The sequence below is a fragment of the Papio anubis genome, unplaced genomic scaffold (genome assembly GCF_008728515.1).
Source record: "Papio anubis isolate 15944 unplaced genomic scaffold, Panubis1.0 scaffold212, whole genome shotgun sequence".
Taxonomy (NCBI): Eukaryota; Metazoa; Chordata; class Mammalia; order Primates; family Cercopithecidae; genus Papio; species Papio anubis.
Window position 1 is genome coordinate 38,138 of NW_022162154.1, and position 24,693 is coordinate 62,830.

At 47.0% G+C, this 24,693-nt stretch overlaps 1 protein-coding gene across 1 annotated transcript in view; it reads left to right on the plus strand.

Annotated features, from left to right (window-relative positions):
• Positions 1-2,533: 2,533 nt before the first annotated feature.
• LOC101009090 (hepatocyte nuclear factor 6) overlaps positions 2,534-24,693 on the plus strand; it is a 34,868-nt gene continuing 12,708 nt past the window's right edge. Inside the window, 2 exon segments of the mRNA XM_003900961.4 lie at positions 2,534-2,902; positions 2,904-3,873. Of these exon segments, the coding sequence (XP_003901010.1) occupies positions 2,768-2,902; positions 2,904-3,873 (1,105 nt within the window). The 5' untranslated portion in view covers positions 2,534-2,767.

Genomic DNA, 24,693 nt, shown 5'->3' on the forward strand with positions numbered 1-24,693 from the left:
AGAGGCTCAGCTGAGTGCCTCATGTAAAGGAGGGTTTCCAAGATCAAGTTCCTAATTAGCTACACAAAGAGAAAACCATGAACAATTTGTGCACTTGGTGGTATTTACTTCTTTCTTTCTTTTAACAAACTGCCTTTTGGGAAGAGAGTTGTCATAAGGGCAAATCAATCATTTCAGTGGGATTAAAATATTGGGGGGCGGGAGACAACTGTTTAGGTGAAAGACTGCCTGCTACTTTAACCCATTGTTTGGTCTCTTATGCTGTGGGAAATGAGAATAGAAACAATTAAAAACCAAAGATGCAGCTTTCCACCAACATAATGTAATCTACTAGGCAGGAAATATATGTTTTGTGCTTGTGTGTACGCATGTATGAATAGGTAGATATAGATACAAGTTTAAAGAGTTAATTGTGTTTTCTGAGTTTCTTTACATCGGTGTATTTTACCCAAAATATATTTTCTTCTGTGGGAGTTCCTAAATTCCAAAATGTTCTTTATGCAAGTAGACATGAAATCCATTGAGTTGAATTATTTGCAGGGCCTCCATATGCAGTTTGGACAGGATGGGAGTGTCTCTGGTGATAAAACTAGCCAGATTAACCAGTCCCAAGACATGGCGCTTTCAAGGAAGTCATGTTGACTGTATCCACTGAACTTGACCTACCTGGATTAGGATGTTGCCCTAGTGGTAGCAAGGACCTGGGCAAAGAGATAGGCCTACTCATTCCTGAGCCGGTGAGGACTTTTCCCAAAGGGTTGGCCAGTCCAAACTTTTGCCTTGGGAACCCAACTACCACCACTGCCACAGCCTTGGCCTCTCTGAGGGCTTAGGAGCATTTGCAGTGGAAACACCACGGGTGGGCTGCAATTTGGAGCCCCAGCAAGCAAACCTACAGTCTGAGTCTGGCCCAGCACAGGCTACACACACTTTATTCCATATCTGAGTCCAGATACTCCGGCTCTGAGAGGCTATTCTCATTGTAACCACCGCTTGCCTGGGGCTGAGGCTCGGCGCTGACCCGGCCATAACTGCCACGGGCTGGACAATGGGCACATCTGTCCTTTCTCCGAGGGATGAAAGCACCTAAGCGGACACGGCTCTGCCTTTTGTTGCGGATTTTTTTTTTCTTTCTTTTGTAAATGAAAGAAAGCCGCGGCATGTGGCGGCCGGGTGTACGTCTCAAACTGGAGGCCTACGCAAGCGTCCCCACCAGGCCCAAAGACCAGGTTCGATTCCGGATTGGAGTGTGACTGTGGGAAGGGCGAAATTACTCCCGAAGCTGAATTGATTTTCAAATCTGGAGGCTTCTCTCGGGGACGCCGGGAAAAGGGCGTCCCTACGAGCCAAGCGGAGACCCGCGCGCCGGCGTCCACCCTGCCTGCGTCAGTACTTCTGGAAAGCAACCGCCTCTGGGTGCTTTAGGAGGAGGGCCTTGGGAGTAACCGGAGGAACCGCCTGAGCCTCCACTGCCCCACCAGCACCCGGAAGTTAACACGAGTACCCACCAGGGCACTCCCTCAGCTCTCCCTCGCCCCCCTCCACAGGCCGAGTCATTGGCGAAGCGGACGCACAGCCTTAATTATGAGCTGAGCTGGAGAAGGAGCCAGGCGGCGGGGGACAGTGAGGTATGGTCCTAACTGGGACTCTAGGCACTGAGTGCTCCTCTCCCCAGGGCATGGATGAGAAAGGGTGGGCAAATATGTATCTGGGAGAACGAAGGGTGCTGGGTCAACGGCCGCCAAACGTACCCAGCTCTTTAAGCAATTTGCACCCCACCCCACCCCAAGCCCCACCCCTCCCAATAGGCCGTGTATTCAGGGGTGGGAAAACGCACTCCCAGCAGCCCCCCGGGAAATAAAGCTTAGTGGGCCAGAGCCGACGGGGTGATAACACAGTCCCCAGCTCCCAGGGCGACCTGCACCGGGAAGCAGCAACTGGAGAGAGAGGGGCGATGTCTCCCCAAGCATAGCACACCAGCCGCTAGGAGCCGGACAGGAGCGTCCCGGGGCTGGGAGGAGAGAGCCCACCCAAGCAAGGGAGGCGAGCCAGCCAGGCGCGAGTCTCCTGGGATTGCAGCGGCGGCCCCAGGTCGCGCTCTGCGCCAATCTTTCGAACGTGCGCGCAGCTCCCTGGCCATCCGGCGCCGCTGGGAAGGCGCTGCGCCCCCCTCCTTCATTTGTACGGGATGTCAAGGGCTGGGCTTGCGGGGACTGAGGGGGCGGGGCCTGGCCTTGCGCATGCGCGCTGCGCCTGGCGGGCGTGAGGGCGGGCCGCGGCGGCGGCTGCAGCGGCGGCTACCGAACCGCGGCCACAGAGTCTGCAACAGTAACAGAGCCATGGCTCAAGCTGGCCAGCGGCGCTGGCAGGCAGCAGCCGCGGCAGGCGCGCGGGCCGCGGCAGGGGAGCCGGGGGCCTCAGAATTTTAAGAAAGAGAGGGGCGAGAGGTGGCCGGGGCGGGCGGGCTGGAGCACTGCGCTCTCCCAACGGCGCGGATCCTTTTTGGAAATTAATATTAAAAAAAAAAAAAAAGCCGAGGACGCAGAGGGGAAGGTGGGGGGTAAGAGGGAAGGAGACACACACACACGCGCGCGCACACACAGACACACACACACGGAGAGAGAGAGACAGAGACAGAGCCCCACAGTGAGAGGAAGGAAGGCAACAGTCGCCAGCAGCCGATGTGAAGACCGGACTCCGTGCGCCCCTCGCCGCCTCTGCCTGGCCACATCGATGTTGTGTCCGCCGCCTGCTCGCCCGGATCACGATGAACGCGCAGCTGACCATGGAAGCGATCGGCGAGCTGCACGGGGTGAGCCATGAGCCGGTGCCCGCCCCTGCTGACCTGCTGGGCGGCAGCCCCCACGCGCGCAGCTCCGTGGCGCACCGCGGCAGCCACCTGCCCCCCCGCGCACCCGCGCTCCATGGGCATGGCGTCCCTGCTGGACGGCGGCAGCGGCGGCAGCGATTACCACCACCACCACCGGGCCCCCGAGCACAGCCTGGCCGGTCCCCTGCACCCCACCATGACCATGGCCTGCGAGACTCCCCCAGGTATGAGCATGCCCACCACCTACACCACCTTGACCCCTCTGCAACCGCTGCCGCCCATCTCCACAGTATCGGACAAGTTCCCCCACCATCACCACCACCACCATCACCACCACCACCCGCACCACCACCAGCGCCTGGCGGGCAACGTGAGCGGTAGCTTCACGCTCATGAGGGATGAGCGCGGGCTGGCCTCCATGAATAACCTCTATACCCCCTACCACAAGGACGTGGCCGGCATGGGCCAGAGCCTCTCGCCCCTCTCCAGCTCCGGTCTGGGCGGCATCCACAACTCCCAGCAAGGGCTCCCCCACTATGCCCACCCGGGGGCCGCCATGCCCACCGACAAGATGCTCACCCCCAACGGCTTCGAAGCCCACCACCCGGCCATGCTCGGCCGCCACGGGGAGCAGCACCTCACGCCCACCTCGGCCGGCATGGTGCCCATCAACGGCCTTCCTCCGCACCATCCCCACGCCCACCTGAACACCCAGGGCCACGGGCAGCTCCTGGGCACAGCCCGGGAGCCCAACCCTTCGGTGACCGGCGCGCAGGTCAGCAATGGAAGTAATTCAGGGCAGATGGAAGAGATCAATACCAAAGAGGTGGCGCAGCGTATCACCACCGAGCTCAAGCGCTACAGCATCCCACAGGCCATCTTCGCGCAGAGGGTGCTCTGCCGCTCCCAGGGGACCCTCTCGGACCTGCTGCGCAACCCCAAACCCTGGAGCAAACTCAAATCCGGCCGGGAGACCTTCCGGAGGATGTGGAAGTGGCTGCAGGAGCCGGAGTTCCAGCGCATGTCCGCGCTCCGCTTAGCAGGTGAGCCGGCTGAGGAGCTGGGCGCGCGGGAGATAAGGTACACGAAAGCCGAAGGGACCAAAGGAGGGAGGGTAGGAGAGAGGGCTGGGTGCGCTTCATTCCTCCCACCCCTACCCCCAGAAGGGGTACTCCCTGTGCCTGGAAGGGCCAGCACAGGGCTGTGGGAGCAAATTTCCTACTCTAGGGCTCAGTGTGTTGGGCTGTGGAAGGCTCCGAGAGCTAAGCGGCGGGCCCTCGGCGACTGAAGAGGCGCATTTGCGCTCAGGTACAGCGAGGGAAGCTCGTACGGCCTGAGGCGGAGAGAAATCCCCGCACCTGGTGAGACACTCTGCGCCACCTCTCAGTTCAGCGATCCGGGTTTGGGAAGAGGGAGGCAACGCGTGCGTGGAATCGCACGCAAATGTTCCTCGCAGGTACCTCTGACACATCCCAGGCGCTGGGCTGGAGCGTGCCGGAGCTGCGTTGAGGTTTAGCTGAACTGGCTGCTGTGATCCCCTCCCGCGCTCATTCTTTTGGCGCTGGCTGGAGTGATCTCAATCTAAGAGTATGGGCAAAAAGTTTCAAAGCCACTGGGCGATGGGTATGTAGCACAGACGAGGTGTAAGGGTTAGGACGCTCTCTGCGCATGGAATTGGCTGTGGAAAGGAGAGGGAGGCTGACCGTCCCAAGGTCCCAGTGAGAGTTGCAAAGCAATAGCCAAGTCCGGGGACCGCCTTCGCTGCCGACTCCCTGAGGACTTTGCATTTTGTTTTTTGATTCCTCTTCGCGATTTTAGTCTGAATCCCCGTGCGGGAGGGGGATTTGGGGGTGGGAGTGTGTAAATGACCCCCAAGTCTGCGAGCAGAGGTCTCCTGCCCAAAACCCCAAACCCCGGGTGTTTCTGAGTTCAGCGGGAAGGTCTCCTTGGCGCCGCGCAGACACCGCGCCTGGCTCCCCTAGACCGCGGATAGGCGGAGAAGACGGCTGAGCCCAGCCCGAACCCCACCGGGGATTTCAGGAGGATTCGGCGACCCTTGAGGGCGGAGAACATGAGGGGAGGTAGAGCTAAGGACAGCGGAGGGTGGCTAGGGTTTGATGAGATCCGGGCGGCGGTTGCCAAGTTGATTGACTCCTGGTTCATGCCCCCTTCCCCCCGCCCCAACTCCCTAACCCCCACCTCCTTCTCAGCCCGGCGCCGGGGCCTGAGCCTTGGCGAAGAGAAAAGGTAAAAGCCGGAATGAGGGTTTGTTAATTAACTGATCGTTCTCCATTAATTCGTCCCTGGAGAACGAGAGACAGTCAATCCGCTCTGAGCCGGGGGCACTGAGCCGTTTCACAGTCTAAAATCAAAGCGTGAGGCCAAAGCCCCCTCCCCCAACTCGTGCCTGCCAATGAGAAGCTAGGGGGTGGCAGGTGCCGACCGGCCTGTGATTCGTGCCCCGAAGCGACCCAAAGCGTTCTTTGGGTTTGGGCCCTCCAGGCCTCCGGTCCCAAAGCGCCGCGCTGGCTGAGACTCTGCCCTGCCAGGTTTTCCAGCCCAGCCCTGCCTTCGTTCGCCCCAGGCAAAGTCCTCATGCAGGTTCCTGCTGGGCGCCCCAGCGAATCGCAGGCTCCTGGGTTTCCACTCTCTAGCCCTTGTGCTAGAGAGTGAAATATCTCCATATATCCACCCGTGGGCTGTCCGCAAGCAGCTGAGGTTCCGGAGGGAGTGGGCGAAGGGGCTGCTCCTCGCCTTGACAGCTTCGTCTCTCCAGAGCCCAAGGTAGTGCCTTTTCACACACCCACACCACCCCAGAGCCGGGCTTCAGGGCCTCTTACCCAGGCAGTGCCCGCTGAAGCCAACGAGTGGGGCAAGGGAATGTGAGAAGAAGATAGAAATGGAGAAGGCTACCCCTCCAGGAAAACTCGGTCCCCATCCCCCACCCCCGCCCCCTGGAGGCTCTTGCTCTGGACTTCAATGTCCCTCCTCCCCCCACTGCCTGCTGTCGCCCCCTGGAAGGACAGACGGACACGTTCTGTTCAGAGACGACCTCTGAGCCATGGAAACCTGGCCGCAGGAGCGCCCTCTGACCTCCAAGCGTGGAGAGCTACAGAGCCGAGCTCAGGGGACGGCACTGTGGAGGGGGAGGGAGCCTGAGGGCTGGGACCCGCACGCTGGAGGCGCAAACCTAGTGCCTGGCAGGTGTTCGTGGCACCCAGGAGGCTATCGAAGGAGCGCCTGCCTGGGCACCCAGCAACCTGTGGAGAACCATGCAGCCCTCGGCCCCAGACCCATGACCTTTTCCTCGAAAAAGTGAAACATTGGAGACTCCAGCAGGGCAGACATTTGGCACCAAACACCCAGCCCACTGTGTCCTGAGACCCTGAGGAAGCATGTCTATTACATTTTTGTTTCCTTAACTTAAAAGTGATGGTGGAAAGGGCTAGGATTGAGGGCGCTGTGTTGGTCCAGGAGGGCCTCCTGCAAGGAACCAGAAACAGTCTCTTCACAATCTATTTTTAAGTTACTGAAGAACGAGCCTTCTCATTAACATTTCCATATTGTAAAAAGAGTGGGGTTATTTTCTGAACTTTCCAAATGATCTCTAGCGGGCCGAGTGCAAGAACCTTAAAACGAATTGCAGAGTGCCTTGGCCGTTCCTACAGGACATTAGTGCGTGCCCCCCACTACCAGCTCCCATGTGGGGAGGAGCCCCTGGCAGCTTTCCTTGCCTTTGCGCTCAGAGACCCTCCCCCAGTCTCTTTCCAACCACCTTGCGAGGTCAGGGCTCACTGAGCCAGGTTCCTTCGCTCCGCAGCGGGAGAGCAGTGGCTTCTCCACGCCCCTCTGGCCTCCAGGTGCCAGCCGCCTGTTGCAGAGGGTCAAAACCCTCTGCTCGTGGCGCTGTGTTTGAGAAGGCGCCTTCCGGTCACGAAATAACAGCGGCTGGTGGAAGAAGGGCGACAGGAGAAAATTCCCACCAAATTAACTACCTTTTAAAAATCAATATATGTTCCCTCCATGTACTACTTGCTGCTGCCCCATTAAAGAGCAGAGCGACAGGGTTCTCGCCGCGTCTCCTCCTGGATGAGGCGGGCGGGTGGGTGGGTGGCGCGCCTCTGACGTGGGCGCCTATCAAGACGCAAGATTAGTTTCCAATTAAAGATTCCAGAGAGCTTCGGCCACACGGCGGGGGCTGCCGGCTCAGAAAGAGACTGCGACACACAACCACCAGCAAGCGCAGCACCGCGGACCCAGAAGAAGGCCGGGCGCAGGCCCGAGGTTCGGGCGGGGGTGGGTGTTGGGCACTCCGATCCTGTCCGACTTGGAGGGGAGGAAACCTCCAAACCCCGCGGGGGCGTTGGCGGGGCCTCCAGCACCCGGACTGCGCCCCCTTCCCGTCCGGTGTTTGCCCCAGAAAGACCTGAAGGAGGACCTGAGCCAGGGGGGAGGGGTTCGGTCGGGAGGCGGCCATGAGAAAGTCTCGCCCAGCCCAACCTGGGCTGTGTTTGCCCTGAGTGGCCTTGCGGCCTGGTTGATTGATAACTGGCCCCCGCACAAGTCCATTTGCTTTTTTGTTAATATTTATCCCAGGGGTGACATTTCAAATGTCCCCCCGCTTTTCTGGGCCTTGGGAGCCAGGCAGGAGTGCGGGGCCCTAGGCAGCGCCCTTCAATCCTTGAAGACTACTGGGCCGGGAGAGAAGCCAGGACTGGGCATGTGGGACGCAGGAGCTGGAAGGGTTTCTGGGCCCAAGAGTTGGGGGAGAAGGCGTCAAGCGCAGCGATTTCCTCACGCTTCGCGTCTTGGCCCTGCGGGTCTGGTGCCGCGCAGCTGCTCCCAGCCCGCTGCGGCGCGAACAAAGGGCCGGCAGGGCGCGACCGACCGTGTCCGCCTAGGAGCCCGGGGCGAGGGGCGCCGCTAGCGGGGAGCGCCTCCTCCGAAGGCCTGGGATGGCCTGCTGCGGAGACCAAGGAGTCCCAGAGCCTGCCAGGCCGAAAAGTGGCAGTGCGTCCCAGTAGTCGGCTGGGGATCTTCACACACACACACACACACCAGCAGATTGTAAAACCAAAAGGTCTTGCTCTTGCGGACAGTCACCAGAAGGCTCTGCGTGGTGCCTGTCTCACGGCCGGTGTCTGTCCCCCCGAGGGTGTGGGACCATAGTTCCCTCTATGTAATTCTCTCAGTGTAACGGGCATAAACCGGGCTGAGGAGAGGGGGGTGCCCTTGGAGATAAGAAGTGGGCTCGTGGCAACGACTGAAGCAGGGGAAACCTACTTCTGGGGCTTGAGAGGGGCTGATGGCTGTTGTGTGGCGACCTTGGTGTCAGCGCAGCTAGGATGCCTGCCAGAGACAAACTCCACTACCTGTTCGGAGGTATGTGGCTATCCCGTCTGGGGGTGCAGCCCCTATAGCCTTGGAAGCATCCGGAGAGGGATCCCGGTAGTTGGGCGACCCGCCTGACCCAGGGCACAGGGGTTGCTAGAGACCCAGCCCCGACATCTCCGCTTACAACCGACACTTGGGTCGGACAGTGCCAACAATAGCACGGTTGTGTTGTAGCAGCAGAGGACTCAAATCCCAGGATGTGCCTCTCCTTATCTGCAAGCCTCGAGCCCTCCGCGCTCCCTGCTTCCCTCCATTCGGCTCCCTTTCTTGGGGTAGCCGGGCTGTGCTAGGGGAGCGGCGCGCGCCCCCTGCGGGCAGTCGGGGCCGGGCGCCCCGCGAGCGTCAGTGGTTCAGCCCGCGGCGGAGAGAAAAGGGATGCTTGCTGCGTCTTTGTTTTTAGAACGTCGTTGTCCTAGTGAATTTCAAAACAATAACTATTTTGATAGAAAGAAAGTGTGAAGGAGGAAGAGAAGGCTATCTAGAGGGTATGTCGAGGTCCCCAACAATGCCTGGGTGTTACCCAATTCATGAAAACAAAATTTTCATCCCCCGAAGTACACCCCAGCTCTAACCTCCCCAAACAAGATGAGTACTTGGATTTTGTATCCAAAGTATGCTTTTGTTGGCATGTTTTCATTTAAGAAAAGCGGAGTCAGAGTAGAGAAGGTGACCCTGGCGGTCCGAAGTCGGAGGTTGGAGCTGAGGGATATAATACCCGGCAGATTGGCGGTTCCTTTGTTTTGTTGTTTCCTCTCCCTGCAAACTGGCCCGAGTCAGGAGGCAGCCTTGAGGCCTTGAGCTGGGAAGTCTTTGTTTCCTCTCGTGTGGGGTGGGTGAAAGGGCCTTCGGAGGCCGACTGGCCTGGAGCCCTGACGCGGCGTCAGGACCCTGGACAGGGTCCCACCGCCCTGTCGCCTGGTCCCATTTCTCTTTGCCCCTGGTAGGCGGATAGAATGTCTTTCGGAAGCCATAGTAAGAAAACAAAAATTAACAGCTAAAGTTCCGAAGTTTATAATGGCGTAGGGCCCAGTCAGGAATATACACTGGCACAGTGAGGTAATCGAAAAGATCAAACCTATCCTCGTCGATCGGGTGGTTGATCTTTTTGTCCCTCCACGCGGCTTTGTGTGAGTATCTGAGGGCACGTGCACACCTGCTTATAAAATCGGAATTCGCGTCCCTGTGGGTGTGACAGGGGTTGGATCATTAAGCTAAAACGTTCAATTCAGTCCCTTTGATCCGCGCTGGGGAAAATCTATAGTCATCTCTAATCTACGAGGTCTTTAAGGAGGTTGTTACTCGAGCTGTTTTGATGTCATTATTTCCACATTCATGGCAAATTCAGCTAATCAAACAAATGCTGCTACCCCAAGTTATCAGAAGAAATCGTTCTTACAGAGCATACCAATAAAATTTATTTCTGATTTTCTTGTAAGACAGAAAATCCTCAAGTCTAATAAAAGTGGGTAATTAAGAAGGAGGTTCTCCAGTATCCTGCTCCTCAGCTTGAGGCCTTGTTCCTCAAGTGACATTGCTCGTGCTCTTTGTAAAGTCCATATATTGGAATATTTAAACACTGACTTAATATTTTAAATCAATCTAGGAGTCTTGATGGGTTGAATGAAAAATGACTAGTTTCATTTCAGTCCCCATTAAAACAGCAGAATTTCCACACTCTTGGTAAAATTGAATGGCCCCCAACCTAAGGTAGCAACAGAAGGAAGGTGTTACTGAAGTTGTGGTTGTTAGAGGGTGCATTTCTTATAATGCTGGAGAAAACATTTAACAAATATTTATTAAATAATATTCTCATTGTGTCTCTATTTAAATAAGATGGATAAGCATCTTTGGGAGAAGCAAGCCACATTATTTCTACATGAAAAATGTCAGTCTCATAGAGTCCAGTAAAAGGAAAAAAAAGTATTTCCTGTGTGAATGGATTTAGTGCACAATCATATCCTACCTTCTATCAATAGGTTTGTATAGGTTCTTATTTTAGCATAAGTATGTTAATACTAATGAAGCTTAATTTCCTCCTGAGATAATAAGATTGGGCTAGGCAACTAGACCAATCACAAGACAGTCTGATTATTTTGATACAAACATAAAAATTATTTATCACAGGGTCTTGCTATAGAAGCATCCACATTTGTCTCTTCCAAGAGATATTACAGTGTCATAAAATTGGAACAAATTAACTTCCAGAAATTTTCTTCTCTTAATAGCTAATGGATGCTGGGCTTAGTACCAAGATGATGGGTTGATCTGTGCAGTAAACCACCATGGCACATGTTTATCTATGTAACAAACCTGCACATCCTGTGCATGTACCTTGGAACTCAAAATAAAAGTTGAAGAAAAAAAAGAAATATTCTTCTCTTTTAGATGAGGCAATTTAATAAGACAACAGCTGGACAGAACTAGACCCTAAAGTACAACCCATCTCATTTGTCATAGTAACTGATAAGGAAGAAGCTTAAGTTTTTTGTGCACATTCTATTTGTTGGGCACTGTGATAGGAACATAGATGTTCTCATTGAAGACTCACCATTTATACCAGTGGTTCCCAAATCTTACTATACATTGGAATCACTTACAGACCTTTAAAAAACTGATGCCTGGCTGCAGCTTCAGATATTTGTATGTAATTGGTATAGGACGTGACATGGGCTTTGGGATTTTTATAAACTCCCAGGCGATTTTGGTATGCAGCCAAGTTTGGGAACCATTAGTCTATGTGGTAGTTACCACTTTTTTCCCCTGTTGGTCTCTCCAGTGAAGCTAAATAATTTACTTGTGATAACACCTCTGAAAAACAGTGATGCCCTGAGCTCAGCTTTCCCAGTTCAAAGCCCAGAACCTTTTATCCTCCATCCCATGCTTCTGTTGCCAGGACAGATGCACCAGGTTAGTGGAGCAAGAATGTGGAAATAACTGATTCGAAAGTCTCTACATAATAAAGCTCTTGAAAATAGAGAAAGTGCGTCTTTCATTTCGGACTCTCAAAGAGAGTCACTTAAGAAAACTTGTTTCTTTTATACTCAAGACTTGTAAAAGAGATTTTTTATTATTCTTTTTTTGAAGAAGCAGCCAGAAAATGCAAGGAAGTGCCAGAGGTAGATGTGGAATCCCAGTCTCCCCATCCATTTGTTCACTTAACAATTATTGATGGACAAGACCCATCTCATTAGATGTGCCTGTAGGTGGAACTGGTCCATTTTGTCCCTTGCCTTGGAAGGGGGCCCAAGGGCCCAGATCTTCCCATACCTTCAGGCATTGGCATTCTGATCTGCACTTGGACAGCAATTACACTTCTTGGCTCCACGTCAGTGCCTGCCTTGCTATTTCAAAGCTTGTCCGTAACTCGTATTTTAGGGCTCCGCACTAAAAAGTAATAAATTGACCAAAACTCAGTATATAGGCTGGCAGTTGTCTAGAGGGCATCTTGCAATATCTGTCAAACACTGCGTGTTTCCAGTCTCCATGTGTTTCTCATCTTCCTTTGCATATGCCGCCGTGGGATACTCAGAATCGACGGTTTCTGAAATCACTGCTTTCGTTTTCACATCTGGTGATGATCTCATAGTCCCAAAGAGAGGTTATCGAAGGAACGCAATAAACTATATGCTTTTTGCTTTCTTTCCTGTTGTCTTCTAAAACGGATCAATGGGGAAAATTAAATAAACAAACGAGCGAAGCGCGCCACCTAGTGACCTCTGCGTTCGCTGCAGCTTCTACGACTGAAGTGCGTGAGAGGAGTGGCTAACGCGATTCGAGTATTGATGGAGTCACAAAAATCGTTCATTAAGGCAATTTAATCTTTGCTATTAAATGTCTTTTCAATTCATTTGGGGTAATTAAGATGCAGTTAAAGTGATTAAATTCTAATTACTTATGCTAGACAAAGACATATTTGTCACACTAATGCGGTTAACTAAGGACTCAGAAAGAAAGTTAACGTTTACTTCAAATGATGCAACTGGAAAAATCAGTTCCTCTTTTCATCATTAATCCAGTGAGCTGGGTGATTATGTAATGGCACTACCAGCTCATTAAAAGGGGAAGTGCTGATTAAAATGACTGCTCGGAGGAAAACTGGAACCAGAAGTACCTCAGTACTGTTTGGTCAGCATTCCTGCACAAAATTGCTTGGTGTTCTTTCCCTCCAAGCCCCCTACCCCAGAGTAATAAACAGCTCCTGAGTTTCATCCTGACATTAAAAAAGGGCTGCCTCACAGAAAGCTTTTAGCATCTGCCTGCAGACGTTGTTAAACCAAAAGATATGTTTAAATGGTAAAAGGCGACTTGGTGTAGAGAGGACCAGGCAGATGGGAAGGGATAGGGAGGAAGAGAATTCCTGAAGGACACAGCTCCAGAAGGAAAATTTCCACTACAGGCTTCGAAAGCCCCCTTTGTTCACACCAACACCCACCCTGTTAGGAGGGACTCCTTCGCCTCCCCAGCTCCACATTCACTGTCAGATGGATGGAGACACATGCCTCTGCCCTGGACTTATACCACACACGGTTATTATGCACACTCCAAAGAGCGCTAAGTACCTCTGCTGCAGATTGCTCTCTTTTCAGCATTTTCCCACATTCACATGTGGATTAGAAACCATCAAGTCACTGAAGCTATTTTGCAATAATCTCCATAGGTCATTCCCAGAATCTTAGTATAGCCTAATTATGAGTGCTCCTAAGGGGAAGATGATTTTAAACTAAATGAATTTAAAGTTTTCCTTACTCACAAAAATGGCTTTTTAAGGAAGTGCCTAGTCTTTGCCTGGTGGTTATGGGGAATGATCCAAGGACAAGAATGATCAATCAGATAATTGGGGACTGTTTTTCCCCCAGGAGACCAGTATCTCTTAGTATAGTTAAATTTGTATATTGAAGCTGTAATTGTGATTTATTTATCCCATCGAATAATATCACCCCTGTTTATAACCAAAGAAATGAAAGTTATCAAATTTACATCACTTAAGTTAAACAAGTATTTTCTTTTTAAATAAACTGGTCAGCTGGGCACAGTGGCTCATGCCTGTAATCCCAGAACTTTGGGAGGCTGAGGTGGGCAGATCACGAGGTCATGAGATTGAGACCATCCTGGTCAACAGGGTGAAGCCCTGTCTGTACTAAAATACAAGAAAAAAAAAAAGTAACCCAGGTGTGGTGGCCTGCGCCTGTAGTCCCAGCTACTCAGCAGGCTGAGGCAGGGAAATCACTTGAACCTGGGAGGCAGAGGTTGTAGTGAGCCAAGATCGCACCACTGCACTCCAGCCTAGGCGACAGAGTGAGACTCCATCGCAAAATAAATAAATAAATAAATAAAATAAACTGGTCAGTTATTTGAATATTTACAGAGTCATTGTTAATGTAATGGATCATATTATACCATCTTCAATTACAAAAAAAAAAAAAAACCCTCTCTGGATTAAGAATCAAGTGCCCAGGAGAAAGATTCCTGTAGTAATTAGCTCTTAGATTTTGTCAAGTAATTTAACCTTTCTGGGCCTCAGTCTCAATAAATGTGGAATGAAGGATTTGGCTTTAGGGTCCCTTCCAGGTGTCACATTCTATGATTGATTGCCTTCTATGTTGACTGTGTATCCATGGGGGAAGCTTAGTTGGGACCCTGGTCTCTTCTAAGTTTAGTGCCGTGTCTGCAGTTTCAGGACTCAACAACATGTAAGGCTCAGGGGACCAGTCCCTTGTCAGGTGGTCAGGAGTAAATTAACCTATCCAGGCAGGAGCTCTGCCTTCTGGCTCCAAAGTGCTGCAGCTTGAGATTCCATTGCTTGTGTTCTAGTAAGACAAATGTGTTGGCAAGGATATGGGTCATTAGGAACTCTTAACCACTGCTGGTGGAAAGGAAAGTAAATTGGCACCTTGACTACAAAAAAAAATAGTGTCAATAACTTGGCATCATCTTCTCAACCTGCACCGACGTATATCTAGCAATTCTACCCTTTGGCATATTTTATAGGTAAATTCATAAATGCTCTTAGAGACACGCAAAGACTGTTCATGTCAGCATTGTTCCTAAGAGCAGAAAAACAGAAAAAGTCTAAACGTTCACTGACAAGGAATGCATAAATAAATCATGATATAGAAAAACTATTTTTTTAAAAAAATGAGTAATAAACATAAATTTAAAGGAGTAGTTACCTCTGATAGGGGAAGGCAGGAAGATAAGGGGCAAGAACACCAAGTAGCTTCACAAGGCAACTAATGTTCTAGTTCTTTTGTTGAGTGGTGGGCTCATAGCTGCTCATTTTGTTACTGTGCTTCATATCTTACATATATGATACGTATTGTTTGGTAGGCAGTGATTATTATTTGTTTTTAACATTGGGGAGGTGAAAACATTGCTTTTGTCTGATTCCCCAACCCAAGCAATTCAGACCAAGCAAACCTCAAGACATACTCTATTGTCATTTAAGCAGGTTCTAGCTCCATACTAAATGTCAGCTCTCATAGGAATTATATTCAGCCAACGTTGGACAGGAGGATAAAATAAGTAAAAGAGAGAATTTCGTTAAATATGGAAAGAAGAGTTAATTTTTTCACTCATTTGAGCTCCTGCTGTAGCAAGTTCCGTGCTCAGGACTGGGAATGGAATGTATAACACGCTTTTTCTTTGGAACTCACAGTCTAGCAGGGAAGAGAACAAATAGCTGTTTACATGTTTCGTGTGTGTGTGTGTGTGTGTGTGTTTTCCAGGAAAGACAAGTTTAAGGTGTGATGAAGGGACAGTTTTGAAGATCTGGAGGATGAGTAGGACTTGGGACAGAAATGGAGGAAGAGGTTTCCAGGCAGAGGGAACAACAGCATGCGTGGGGGCCCTGGCTAAACGCCTTTTGCAGAAGAGTTCTTAGGTTGGAATTACTATGAAGCTAAAAGCTTGTTTCTTCCCCAGCACAGCTGAGTGACACAAAACATTGCCATCAATTACAAAAGCATTCTCCAAAGCTGTGGTTTTCAGTGGTGGGAAGCCATGGACTGAGGGTTTCACATTCCTCTAGAAGAGCAAATCAGATTGGAGGGGGAGAAAGGGGGAGAATATGTGCCGCTTAAAAAGTTTCCCAGGTGATTCTAATATAAATTCAAGTGGTGAATTAGAATAATGGCATTGAGAATTTAAGGGCAGACGACTCTTACTTTTACTCCCTTTTCTTATTTATTTCTGGAATAACCTATAGCTCCGTAGCTTACTCTGTGTATAACTGTGTGTTTGTGTGTGTTTATAAAATCTTTTACTTCTTTTGATCTTTTTGAAATCAAAAGTTCACTCAAACCTCAAATCCTTAGAGAAATAATTGATTCAACTTGCTCCTCCATCTAAAAAAGTTATTAACGTTCTATAGGTCCTCACTACTCAAAGTGTGGCTCCCTGAACAGCAGCATCGACCTCACGTGGGAACTTGTAAGAACTGTAGACCCTCAGGTTCCACCCTAGACCTACTGAACCTGAATCTGCATTTCAACAAGACCCCCAGGAAATTCTTGTGTCCATTAAAGTCTGAGAAGCACCACTCATGGCCATGTTATGTCACTCAAAAGGTCTATTTTCCTTCATTCACCCAAACACTGATCGGGTGCCTTCTATGTGCCAGGCACTAGGCTGAGTACGGGGGCACAAAAGAGGAATGAGGTATCTATTGTATCCTGGAGGAGCTCACAGGGAGGAAGCATGCAGGAAAATAAATACTGACAACGTCTCTGATCTGGGTAGGAATAAAGTTCTATGGGAGCAGGCAGGAAAACTGGAAAGAAGACTGAAAGGAGATGACAAAGGACCTGGTGTGTTTGTACAGCCCAAAGGAAGTTGTGACCTGTCGTGGAGTGAAATGATCAGATTTGTGTTTTTGAAAGCATGCTGGAGATGGAGATAATGGGAAGAAAAGTCGCAGGGGACTAACTAGAAGTAGCAATAGATTCTGAGGGTCTGATTATATGTCATTGTCAGCAAAGGTGGAGAAACTGGGTGGCAAAATTTGAAAGCTATTTCTAAAGTCAAGTAGACATGGTGGAGAGTGAAAATGGAAATGGAACAGTCTCCTTGCTTCTGGCATGGGAAGCTGGGTGCTTGGATATACCTTTCACTGCAGAGTGGCTATGTGGATGTCAATATAAAGATGGAATGTTTCAGAATAGCCCACCCTCTCAAACACATTGCTACGATAGGCGGGCTGTCTGGCTTCTGCACAGATTTGAGGTATCCAATCAGTTAGATTGTTTCTGTCTCACCGGAACCTGTTACTTACTGGGAGAGACACGATGTGAGCACGATGCTAATGAGGTGAAGACTGTGGGTCCTTTGGGTCCAGTTTTCACTTCCTGGTGTAGGTGGGCAATGGTAGTTATTCGCATTCCAGCCAGCCACCTCCCTGGGTACAAGGAGCCCTGAAGAACCAGTGGAAGGAGTTAGCCCAAATCCATCCCTGCTGTTAGAGAAACAAAAGTAACTCCCCAGTAATGGTAGCTCAAGAGCTGTCTATCTATAAACAAAGAACACAGCAGAGTAGACAGAAGCATAGACATGTGGGTGGGGCAGACAAATGTTGGAAAGTCCTGGCTTGAGTCACTTACAAATCTGACTGTGATGGAAACTAATCAGTTTAAAGGCAAGCATATTTTCATATGAAAACACATTTTGCTTTCCTCCAATCTAGTTATTTTCACAGCTGTTCCATGAACAACAGATTTTTTAAAAGAATTGTTTTTAATTAATAAATATTTTGAACATATACTATATGCATATCACTTTTTTTAAAGTTGGACAGCATGAAAATGTATACGGAAAAAAACAAGTTTTCCTCCCAACCGTGTTCCCTAAGTCCCCAAGTCCCCCTCCCTTAGAAGAAACCCCTGTTACCAGTTTCTTGTATATTCTTAAGATAGTCTATGGCTTTTTAAGTGTGTGTGTATGTGTTTGTGTGTGTGTGTGTTCCTCTTTAAAAATAATCAAGGGCCTCTCCCATCTCCCAAAAGATAACTTTCTAGGGAAAGTACTAAATGGCTCTTACTTCTTTTAATTATTTTGCCAGAAAATTGCCTCCCTAGAATATGCTGCCCAGTGCAATTATCTGAGTAATGAAATTAAAAGAGAAGTAGCACAGGGTGACTACCCCTCTAGGTAGGTTGAAAATGCTCCCAAGTGCTTCAATGGTGGTCCCCTTATTCTAGCTCTATTTTTCTTTTTGAGACAGTCTTGCTCTGTCACCCAGGCTGGAGTGCAGTGGCGCAATCTCGGCTCACTACAACCTCCGCCTCCTGGGTTCAAATGATTCTCTTGCCTCAGTCTCCAGAGTAACTGGGATTACAGGTGAATACCACTGCACCCAGCTATGTTTTGTATTTTTAGTAGAGACAGGGTTTCGCCAGCCTAGTCTGGAACTCCTGACCTCAGGTGATCTGCCCACCTCAACCTCTTATTCTAGCTCTTTTATGAAAGACAATTCAATGTGTGAAAGATGTTCAAAATGCAAGCTTGTAAAACATTCAATCTACCATACAGTTTCCTCTTTTAAAGTAATAACTACACTCAGACGCAACTACAATATCATTTTAGAGCACTACCTTCAATACAAGGGTGGAGATTTTTTCCAAAAAGTTAATTATTGTACCATTTATATGTATTTCTTTGAAGTCTGCTTTTGTCATGACATAGCCTTAGTAAATTTTTTTAACATTCGTTTGATACTTACCATGTTCAAGCACCTTGTATCTTATTTCTTAATTTATTTTTTAATTCCAATGCTTTTTTAAAAAGTAACTTCTGGCCAGGTGAGGGTGGCTCACGCCTAGAATCCCAGCACTTTGGGAGGCCCAGGTGGGTGGATCACCTGAGGTCAGGATTTCAAGACCAGCCTGAGCAACATGGTGAAACCCTGTCCCTACTAAAAATACAAAATTAGCTGAGCATGGTGGCGTTTGCCTATAGTCCAAGCTATTTGGGAGGCTGAGGCAGGAGACTCATTTGAACCCTGGAGGGGGAGGTTGCAATGAGCCAAGATCGTGCCATTGCACTCCAGCCTGGGCAACAAGAGAGAAACTCTGTCTCAAAAAAATAAAAAAATAAAATAAATAAGTAACTTCATTTCTTGTTGTAAAAGTATTAGTATTATATACATCCTTTGAGCTGGAGCTGCAGGGTAAAATACTAATAAAGAAAAAAAAAAACAAGAATCACCCACAGCACCCCATACAGATAACCCTGTGTGTGTGTGTGTGTGTGTGTGTGTGTGTGTGTGTGTGTATCCTTCTAATCTTTTCCCTGTGGGATGGTACATACTACTATTTTGCAACTTTTTAAATTAAAAAATCCTGTTATTAAATTTATGGTAGAGTATTTGAAAATACATAAAAGAATAATGGAGACAATAAAAAAAAAAACTTTGGTAATTCCATCATCCCTGTCCTTTCCCAAATACATCATGAATAGCATTCATTTATTCAACATATAGATAGAGAGAGAGGATATTTGCAAGGTAGCAGAGGAAGAGGCAAAAGCTATCCCTTTGTTCCTGGAGCAGTCTATATTAGAAAATATTCTACAAATCTTCTATTTCAGAGCTATGCTATGCTATAATTTATTTAACCATTCCCCTATTTTTAGGCACTTGGTCCATAAATTGGTTGGGAATCAAATTGTTTTGATTTTATAATATTTTAGAAATATCTTCATTTACATAGTCTTTCCAACAACCTTTCCTATCATTGGATGTTTCAGGTGTTTTCCAGGGTTTTTCATTTTGTTTTGTTTTTGCCTTTATTAACTAATGGCACAGCAGTCAGCAAAAGCATACATGAAACTCTATCGAATAGTTTTTTTCCTCTCTCAAAAATAATTTTTCTTAAGCTATCATTTGAGAAATTATTTCTCACATTATTAAAGGAATACATTGTCCATGTAGAAGCTTTGGAAAATATGAAACATTATAAACAATAAAACAGAATCAAAACACCCATAATCCCACAACCGAGAGATAATAGCTACTTATATATTGGTTTGTTTCCTTCTAGCTTTTTAAAAGTACACGTACAAAATACATCTAAAACTTTTATTTTTCACAAAATTGAAAAAACTGAATTTACAATTTAACTCAATGTCATTAAACATTCAAAAACATGATATTTAACATTTTTATTTGGAAATTATTTCAAATTTATAAATAGTTGCAAAATTAAAATCCTACAGAAAACATCGGTATACTCTTTACCCCATTAACATTGAGCAATTGACCAATTGTTAACATTTTATCCCATTTGCTTTATTATTGGCATGTGTGCTCTTGCCTTCATTCTCTCATGCACAGCCTTTCTTCACTGAGCCATTTGAGGGTAAGTTGCATATGTCATGGCCCCTTACCCCTAAATACTTGAATATATTTCCTAAGAATAGGGATATTCTCTTAGATAGCCACAGTTCAGTTTTGTGAATTGACCCAGTCGTGTCCTTTCTAGCATTGTTTTCCTCCAATGCAGGATTCAGTCTTGAGGTTAGTAGTCACATCTCTTTTGCTGCTTTTAATATGAAACATTTCCACTATCTTTGCCTTTTACAATATTGACATGCTCTTTTAAAATAAGATTGTTCTCTTTTCATGTTTACCTGATGTTTCCTCATGATTAGTTCGAGGTTGTGCTTTCTTACCCAGAAAGCTGCATAGATGACAGTGTCGTTTTTTCGGGGGATCACATCTGAAAGCCCACAGTGTCTGTCTGTCCCTCACTTAATTGGTGAGTTAATTTTGATCACTCAATCAAGGTGATCAAGGTATTGTCTGATTTCTCTACTGTATAATCACTGTTTTATTTCCTTCCTTACAACTTATAAGCAGGCTATGGGGAAATGCTTAAAGATCATGCAAATGTCCTACCCTTCATCAAAATTCCCCATAGATTTAGCTGCTATTGATTCTTGCCTGATCTAATCTTTGTCATCATGGTTTTAAAATGATTTTCCCTCTCTAGGACTCCTGCCATGTTTAACGGTCAGCCTTTAGCTTTCTACAGTAAACAAGAGCCTTCCTTCTCTCTCATTATCCATTTATTATTGGAGTGGACTCAGGCGTTCCTTTTTTTTCCAGTTTACAATTCATTACTGTATTTAACTCTTTTGGTGCTAAATTGTCCCAGATTTGACTGATGAGAGCCCTTTCATTCTGACTCCTGTGTCCCTGTGACATGCTCACATTTTCTTTTTAACTTTCTGGCATCATAAGATGTTCCAAGCTCATTTGGTACATATTCTGCCCCAATCCTAGAATGTACCACTTCTTTGATGAGCCCTGGTTTATCCTGGTAGGGAACAATGTTAGAGTCCAAGATGGCCTGGGCGCTAAGTGTGCTCATGGCTATTAGGGTAACTTTGGTTTTCTACCCTTTCAGACAAAGCCAGGAAACGGATACATATACATTTATTTACACACACATACAAATATACGTATACACATTCATACATACATAATATCCATGTACACATAAACATGCTTATATATATGCTCATGTACGTACTTCTAAACTCATTAGTTCATACTAGTACCTCCACCTCCAATTGCAATATACCCTCAGAGGATTTTTTCCTGCCTTCCCCCATTCCCTATTTACATGTCTTTTCCTGCACAGTGAGGACTGTGGTACCCAGTAACCTACCTCTCTCCCTCTCTCTTTCTCTCTCTCTGTCTCTCTCTCACACACATTTACTCATTTGCGCAATCCTGTAATACATCTAAAATGATTTCAAAATTGCTTTGCCCATACCCATAAACTAAACAAACCTGTTTAAAACTGCTTTAGTTAAGATTCTTTTGCAGTTCTCTCTCCCCACCCCATCCGCCATATCCACACCCCAGCATCACTTGGGAGCTTGTTAGAAATCCTATGGAATCAGAAACTGGCTGGAAACTCTGGCTTGTTACGTTTTAACAAGCCCTGGAAGTGATTCTAATGCATGTTACAGTTTGATAAGCACACTCCAAAATATGCAGTTTGGGTTTGTTTTATGTGTATGTGTGTGTGCACTCCTGCCACGTGTTATTATGTAAAATAACACTTTAAACATGCTCTAAATGTAACAACCCTAAAACAAGCCCAGTACAAACTAATAGGGGTCCTGTCACAGCATGGGTGTGGAGGTGCAGAAATTAAAACAAAAACAACAAAAAACCTCCAGTTCTTTAGTTCATCTCTTGGTGCCAGCCCGGTGGATAAGAAGGGGTGGCACAGAAACCTTGTTCTTCCTCTTTCTGGGCATGAGATACCCTTACTTGCCCACAGGGATGCCCTTCAGTCCCACAGCTCCCTCCCTCCCATGTTAGGCACTTGGCAGTAAATTCGGACAAGTCAAGATGAAGGAGGCCCTGTCAATTAGTGCTAAAAACTCACAGTCATTACTGTGATCTTTTCCTCCATTCTCACCCAACTTCCTCTTTCATCATAATCACAGAACAAAACCCTCTGCCTCCAGCAATGAACTCCATGGACACTTCACACACATCTCGCTTTTTTTTTCCTCTGCCAGACTGTCTATGACAATCAATGCAGCTGGGTTTGACAAGCACAATTTCACTGTGGGGAGAGAGGATGGTTACCTGGGCCTTGCCCAATCCCACAGAAAGACCCCACAAAGCAGGCTTTCCTGGACCTGAAATCACAGGAATTACCTGGTATACTTCTCAAAGCACAGATTCCCAGGCCACTCCTAAAATTCTGATTTAGTCAGCCTGCGTTTTTGCCAAAGTATGGAGCAATTCCTTTGATCTTGGAAAGGTCTAAAATACAGTCCTAGGAGCAAGTGGCTCTCCAATTTATTGGGCATTCAAATTACTGGGAAGCTTGTTTAAAATATCTGCTTGTGATGGATGCACCAAACTCTCACAAATCACCACTAAGGAACTTACTCATGTAACCAAACACCACCTGTACCTCAATAACCTATGGAACAAAATTTTTTTTTTTAATTGTGATTATCAAAATTACATCTATTAATACCTGCTCAGTGTAAAAAAAAATCCAGACGTTACTTAACAGCATAAATAAGAATGCAAACAACATCTATAATCTCACCATTTAGGAAGAATCACAATTTATATTTTGGTATATATTCTTCTAAACTTTTTTCCATAGATACACACACACACACACACACACACACACACACTTGCTTTTTATGCAAAAATGAGATGATTCTATCTATGCAGTTTTGTCGTCTGCTTGTCCTTTTTGTAAGATAGGATGAATAGTTTTCCACTGCAATAAATATATATCTACATCATTATTCTTAATGGCTATAGAATTTTCTACTATATTTATTTGTTCATTTATTCAATAAACGTTCATATATAGACCAAGCACTGAACTAGATTCTGGGGATGTAGTCATAGGTAAGCAAGTCTTTGCAAACACAAATTTACCATAATTCATGAATTAACTCCCTATAGTTTTTACCACTATAAAAGGATCTATGATGAATGTGTACGTATATTTTTGAGCACTTGCCTGAAGATAGCCTTAGAATAAATTCCTAGAATTGTTAATTACTTGACCAAAAGTAAATATATTTTAATATTGATGTAAATGTAGATTGTCTTTCAGAACAGTTGTTCCAACTAATGTTCCCATCAAAAGTGCCTATTGCTCTTTATTCTTGTCAGCATTGAGGATTACTAAGGTTTTAAATCTTTGCCAATCTGATAGACGAAAAATCAAAATAAATGTTCTCTCTCATAAACTGACAGAGAGTTCATATCCTTTGCCGTGGATGTTCTTTTATTTCTGAGTGATTTGTATAAATAAATTATTGTGTATTTTACAACTGCTTCTCAATTTTTGTCTTTGGATTTGGTTTGTGGTATTTTTAAGCCATATTAAAGTTCATTTTTTTCCACGTTAAAAAATTAATTAGAAAACAAAATATCTGCTTGCGAACCTCACTCTCAGAGACAGTAGGTATAGGATGAGGTTCCAAAATGTGCATTGTGAACAAGCCACCCCTTTGTGCTCCCAGGCGATGGTGATATATTTGGGCCACACCTTTAATGGAGTTCACGCTCGGGACTCTCAGCCCTTGTTACTCAGAGTGCGGTCCTGGACCAGCAGCTAGACATCACCTGGGAGCTTGTTAGATGGTCAGAATCTCAGGGCCTACCCTGGCCTGCCGAATCACAATCTTCCTCTTAACAAGATGTCCAGGTGATTTAAGTTTGAGAAGACTGATTTAGAGGAGTGGTTCTTAGCCTTGGCTAAGTATTAGAATCACCTAGGGAGCTTTCAAAAATCCCAGGCTTAGGCCTCTGCGAGACTGAATAAATCAGTATCTCTGGAGAAGGATCCCAGGCACAAGTGCTTTTAAAGTTTCTCAGTGGTTCCCATTTACAGAGAAGACTAAAAACTTCTGAGGGTCCTTCCAGTCTCTCCCATTGCAGAATGCAGGCCAGCCCTGAAGCCCAGGAGAAAGAAATGATGTCCTAACCCATGGATCCAGGGCTCTATAATAGCCAGAGGTCCTACTCAAAAAGCCCAGTGGCTTGGCAGTTGCCAGAAGAAAAAGAAACAAAATGGGATAGCATTTCACCTTATTTACAAAACATTCTTTGAGTCTTTCATCCCTTGAATTTGAACTTCTTCAAGACTATTCTGCTGGGGTCATCTCATGAATTTATTGTTAAGGTTTCTACCACACAGACTCTCTGGATATTTGCTGACATTATCCATAAATCTGATCCTTATCTCCTCTCTATTTAAGGCAGATATGGACCAGTCACCACCCAGACTTAGCAAAGACGGACACAGACAGTACACCTCTGCCCTCTGGTACTCAGTGGCCCCACCTGAGCACCTAACCTTGGGAAAGGGGGGCTGATTACTTACTCCCAGCTAATTTCAATGTCCCACTCCAAATTAATTTCCTCTGCACCTTCTGCTCCTCCAGCTCTGTTGCTCCAGCCTGCTCCTTACCTGTCCCTGAGCTCCCTTCAGACCCAGTCATAGGAGTGGTGGCAATACCAAGGACTCAGCCAACCTTCACTGACTTCCCAGTCAGTGACATTTCAGATATATCCCCATATATACCCCATATATATCCCATATATTTCTGATATAACATTTCAGAAATATCCCCATGGTGCCATTAAACTACTGCAAAAATCACTATCCAGTAAAGGTATTAAGGCTGTCTCATGGAACTTCATTCTATGTACACATTTTCAAAACTTAAAAGACTTGTGTCTTTTGCATGTCTATTTTCTATGGAGCCACATCCAACTTGCTTTTCCAACAAGGGTGCTGAGTATGCCGAGGAAATAATCCATGGTCTAGTGTTACGGACTGTGTGAGAGAGATGGGTAGGTAACTGATTATATTGTGGGGAAGGTGCTCTGTGGGCACAAAAGACAACAACTCTCCGTAGAAGGGAGAGGGGATGGAGCAGGCTTAGCAGAAAAGAAGATGCTCGAGGTTGGC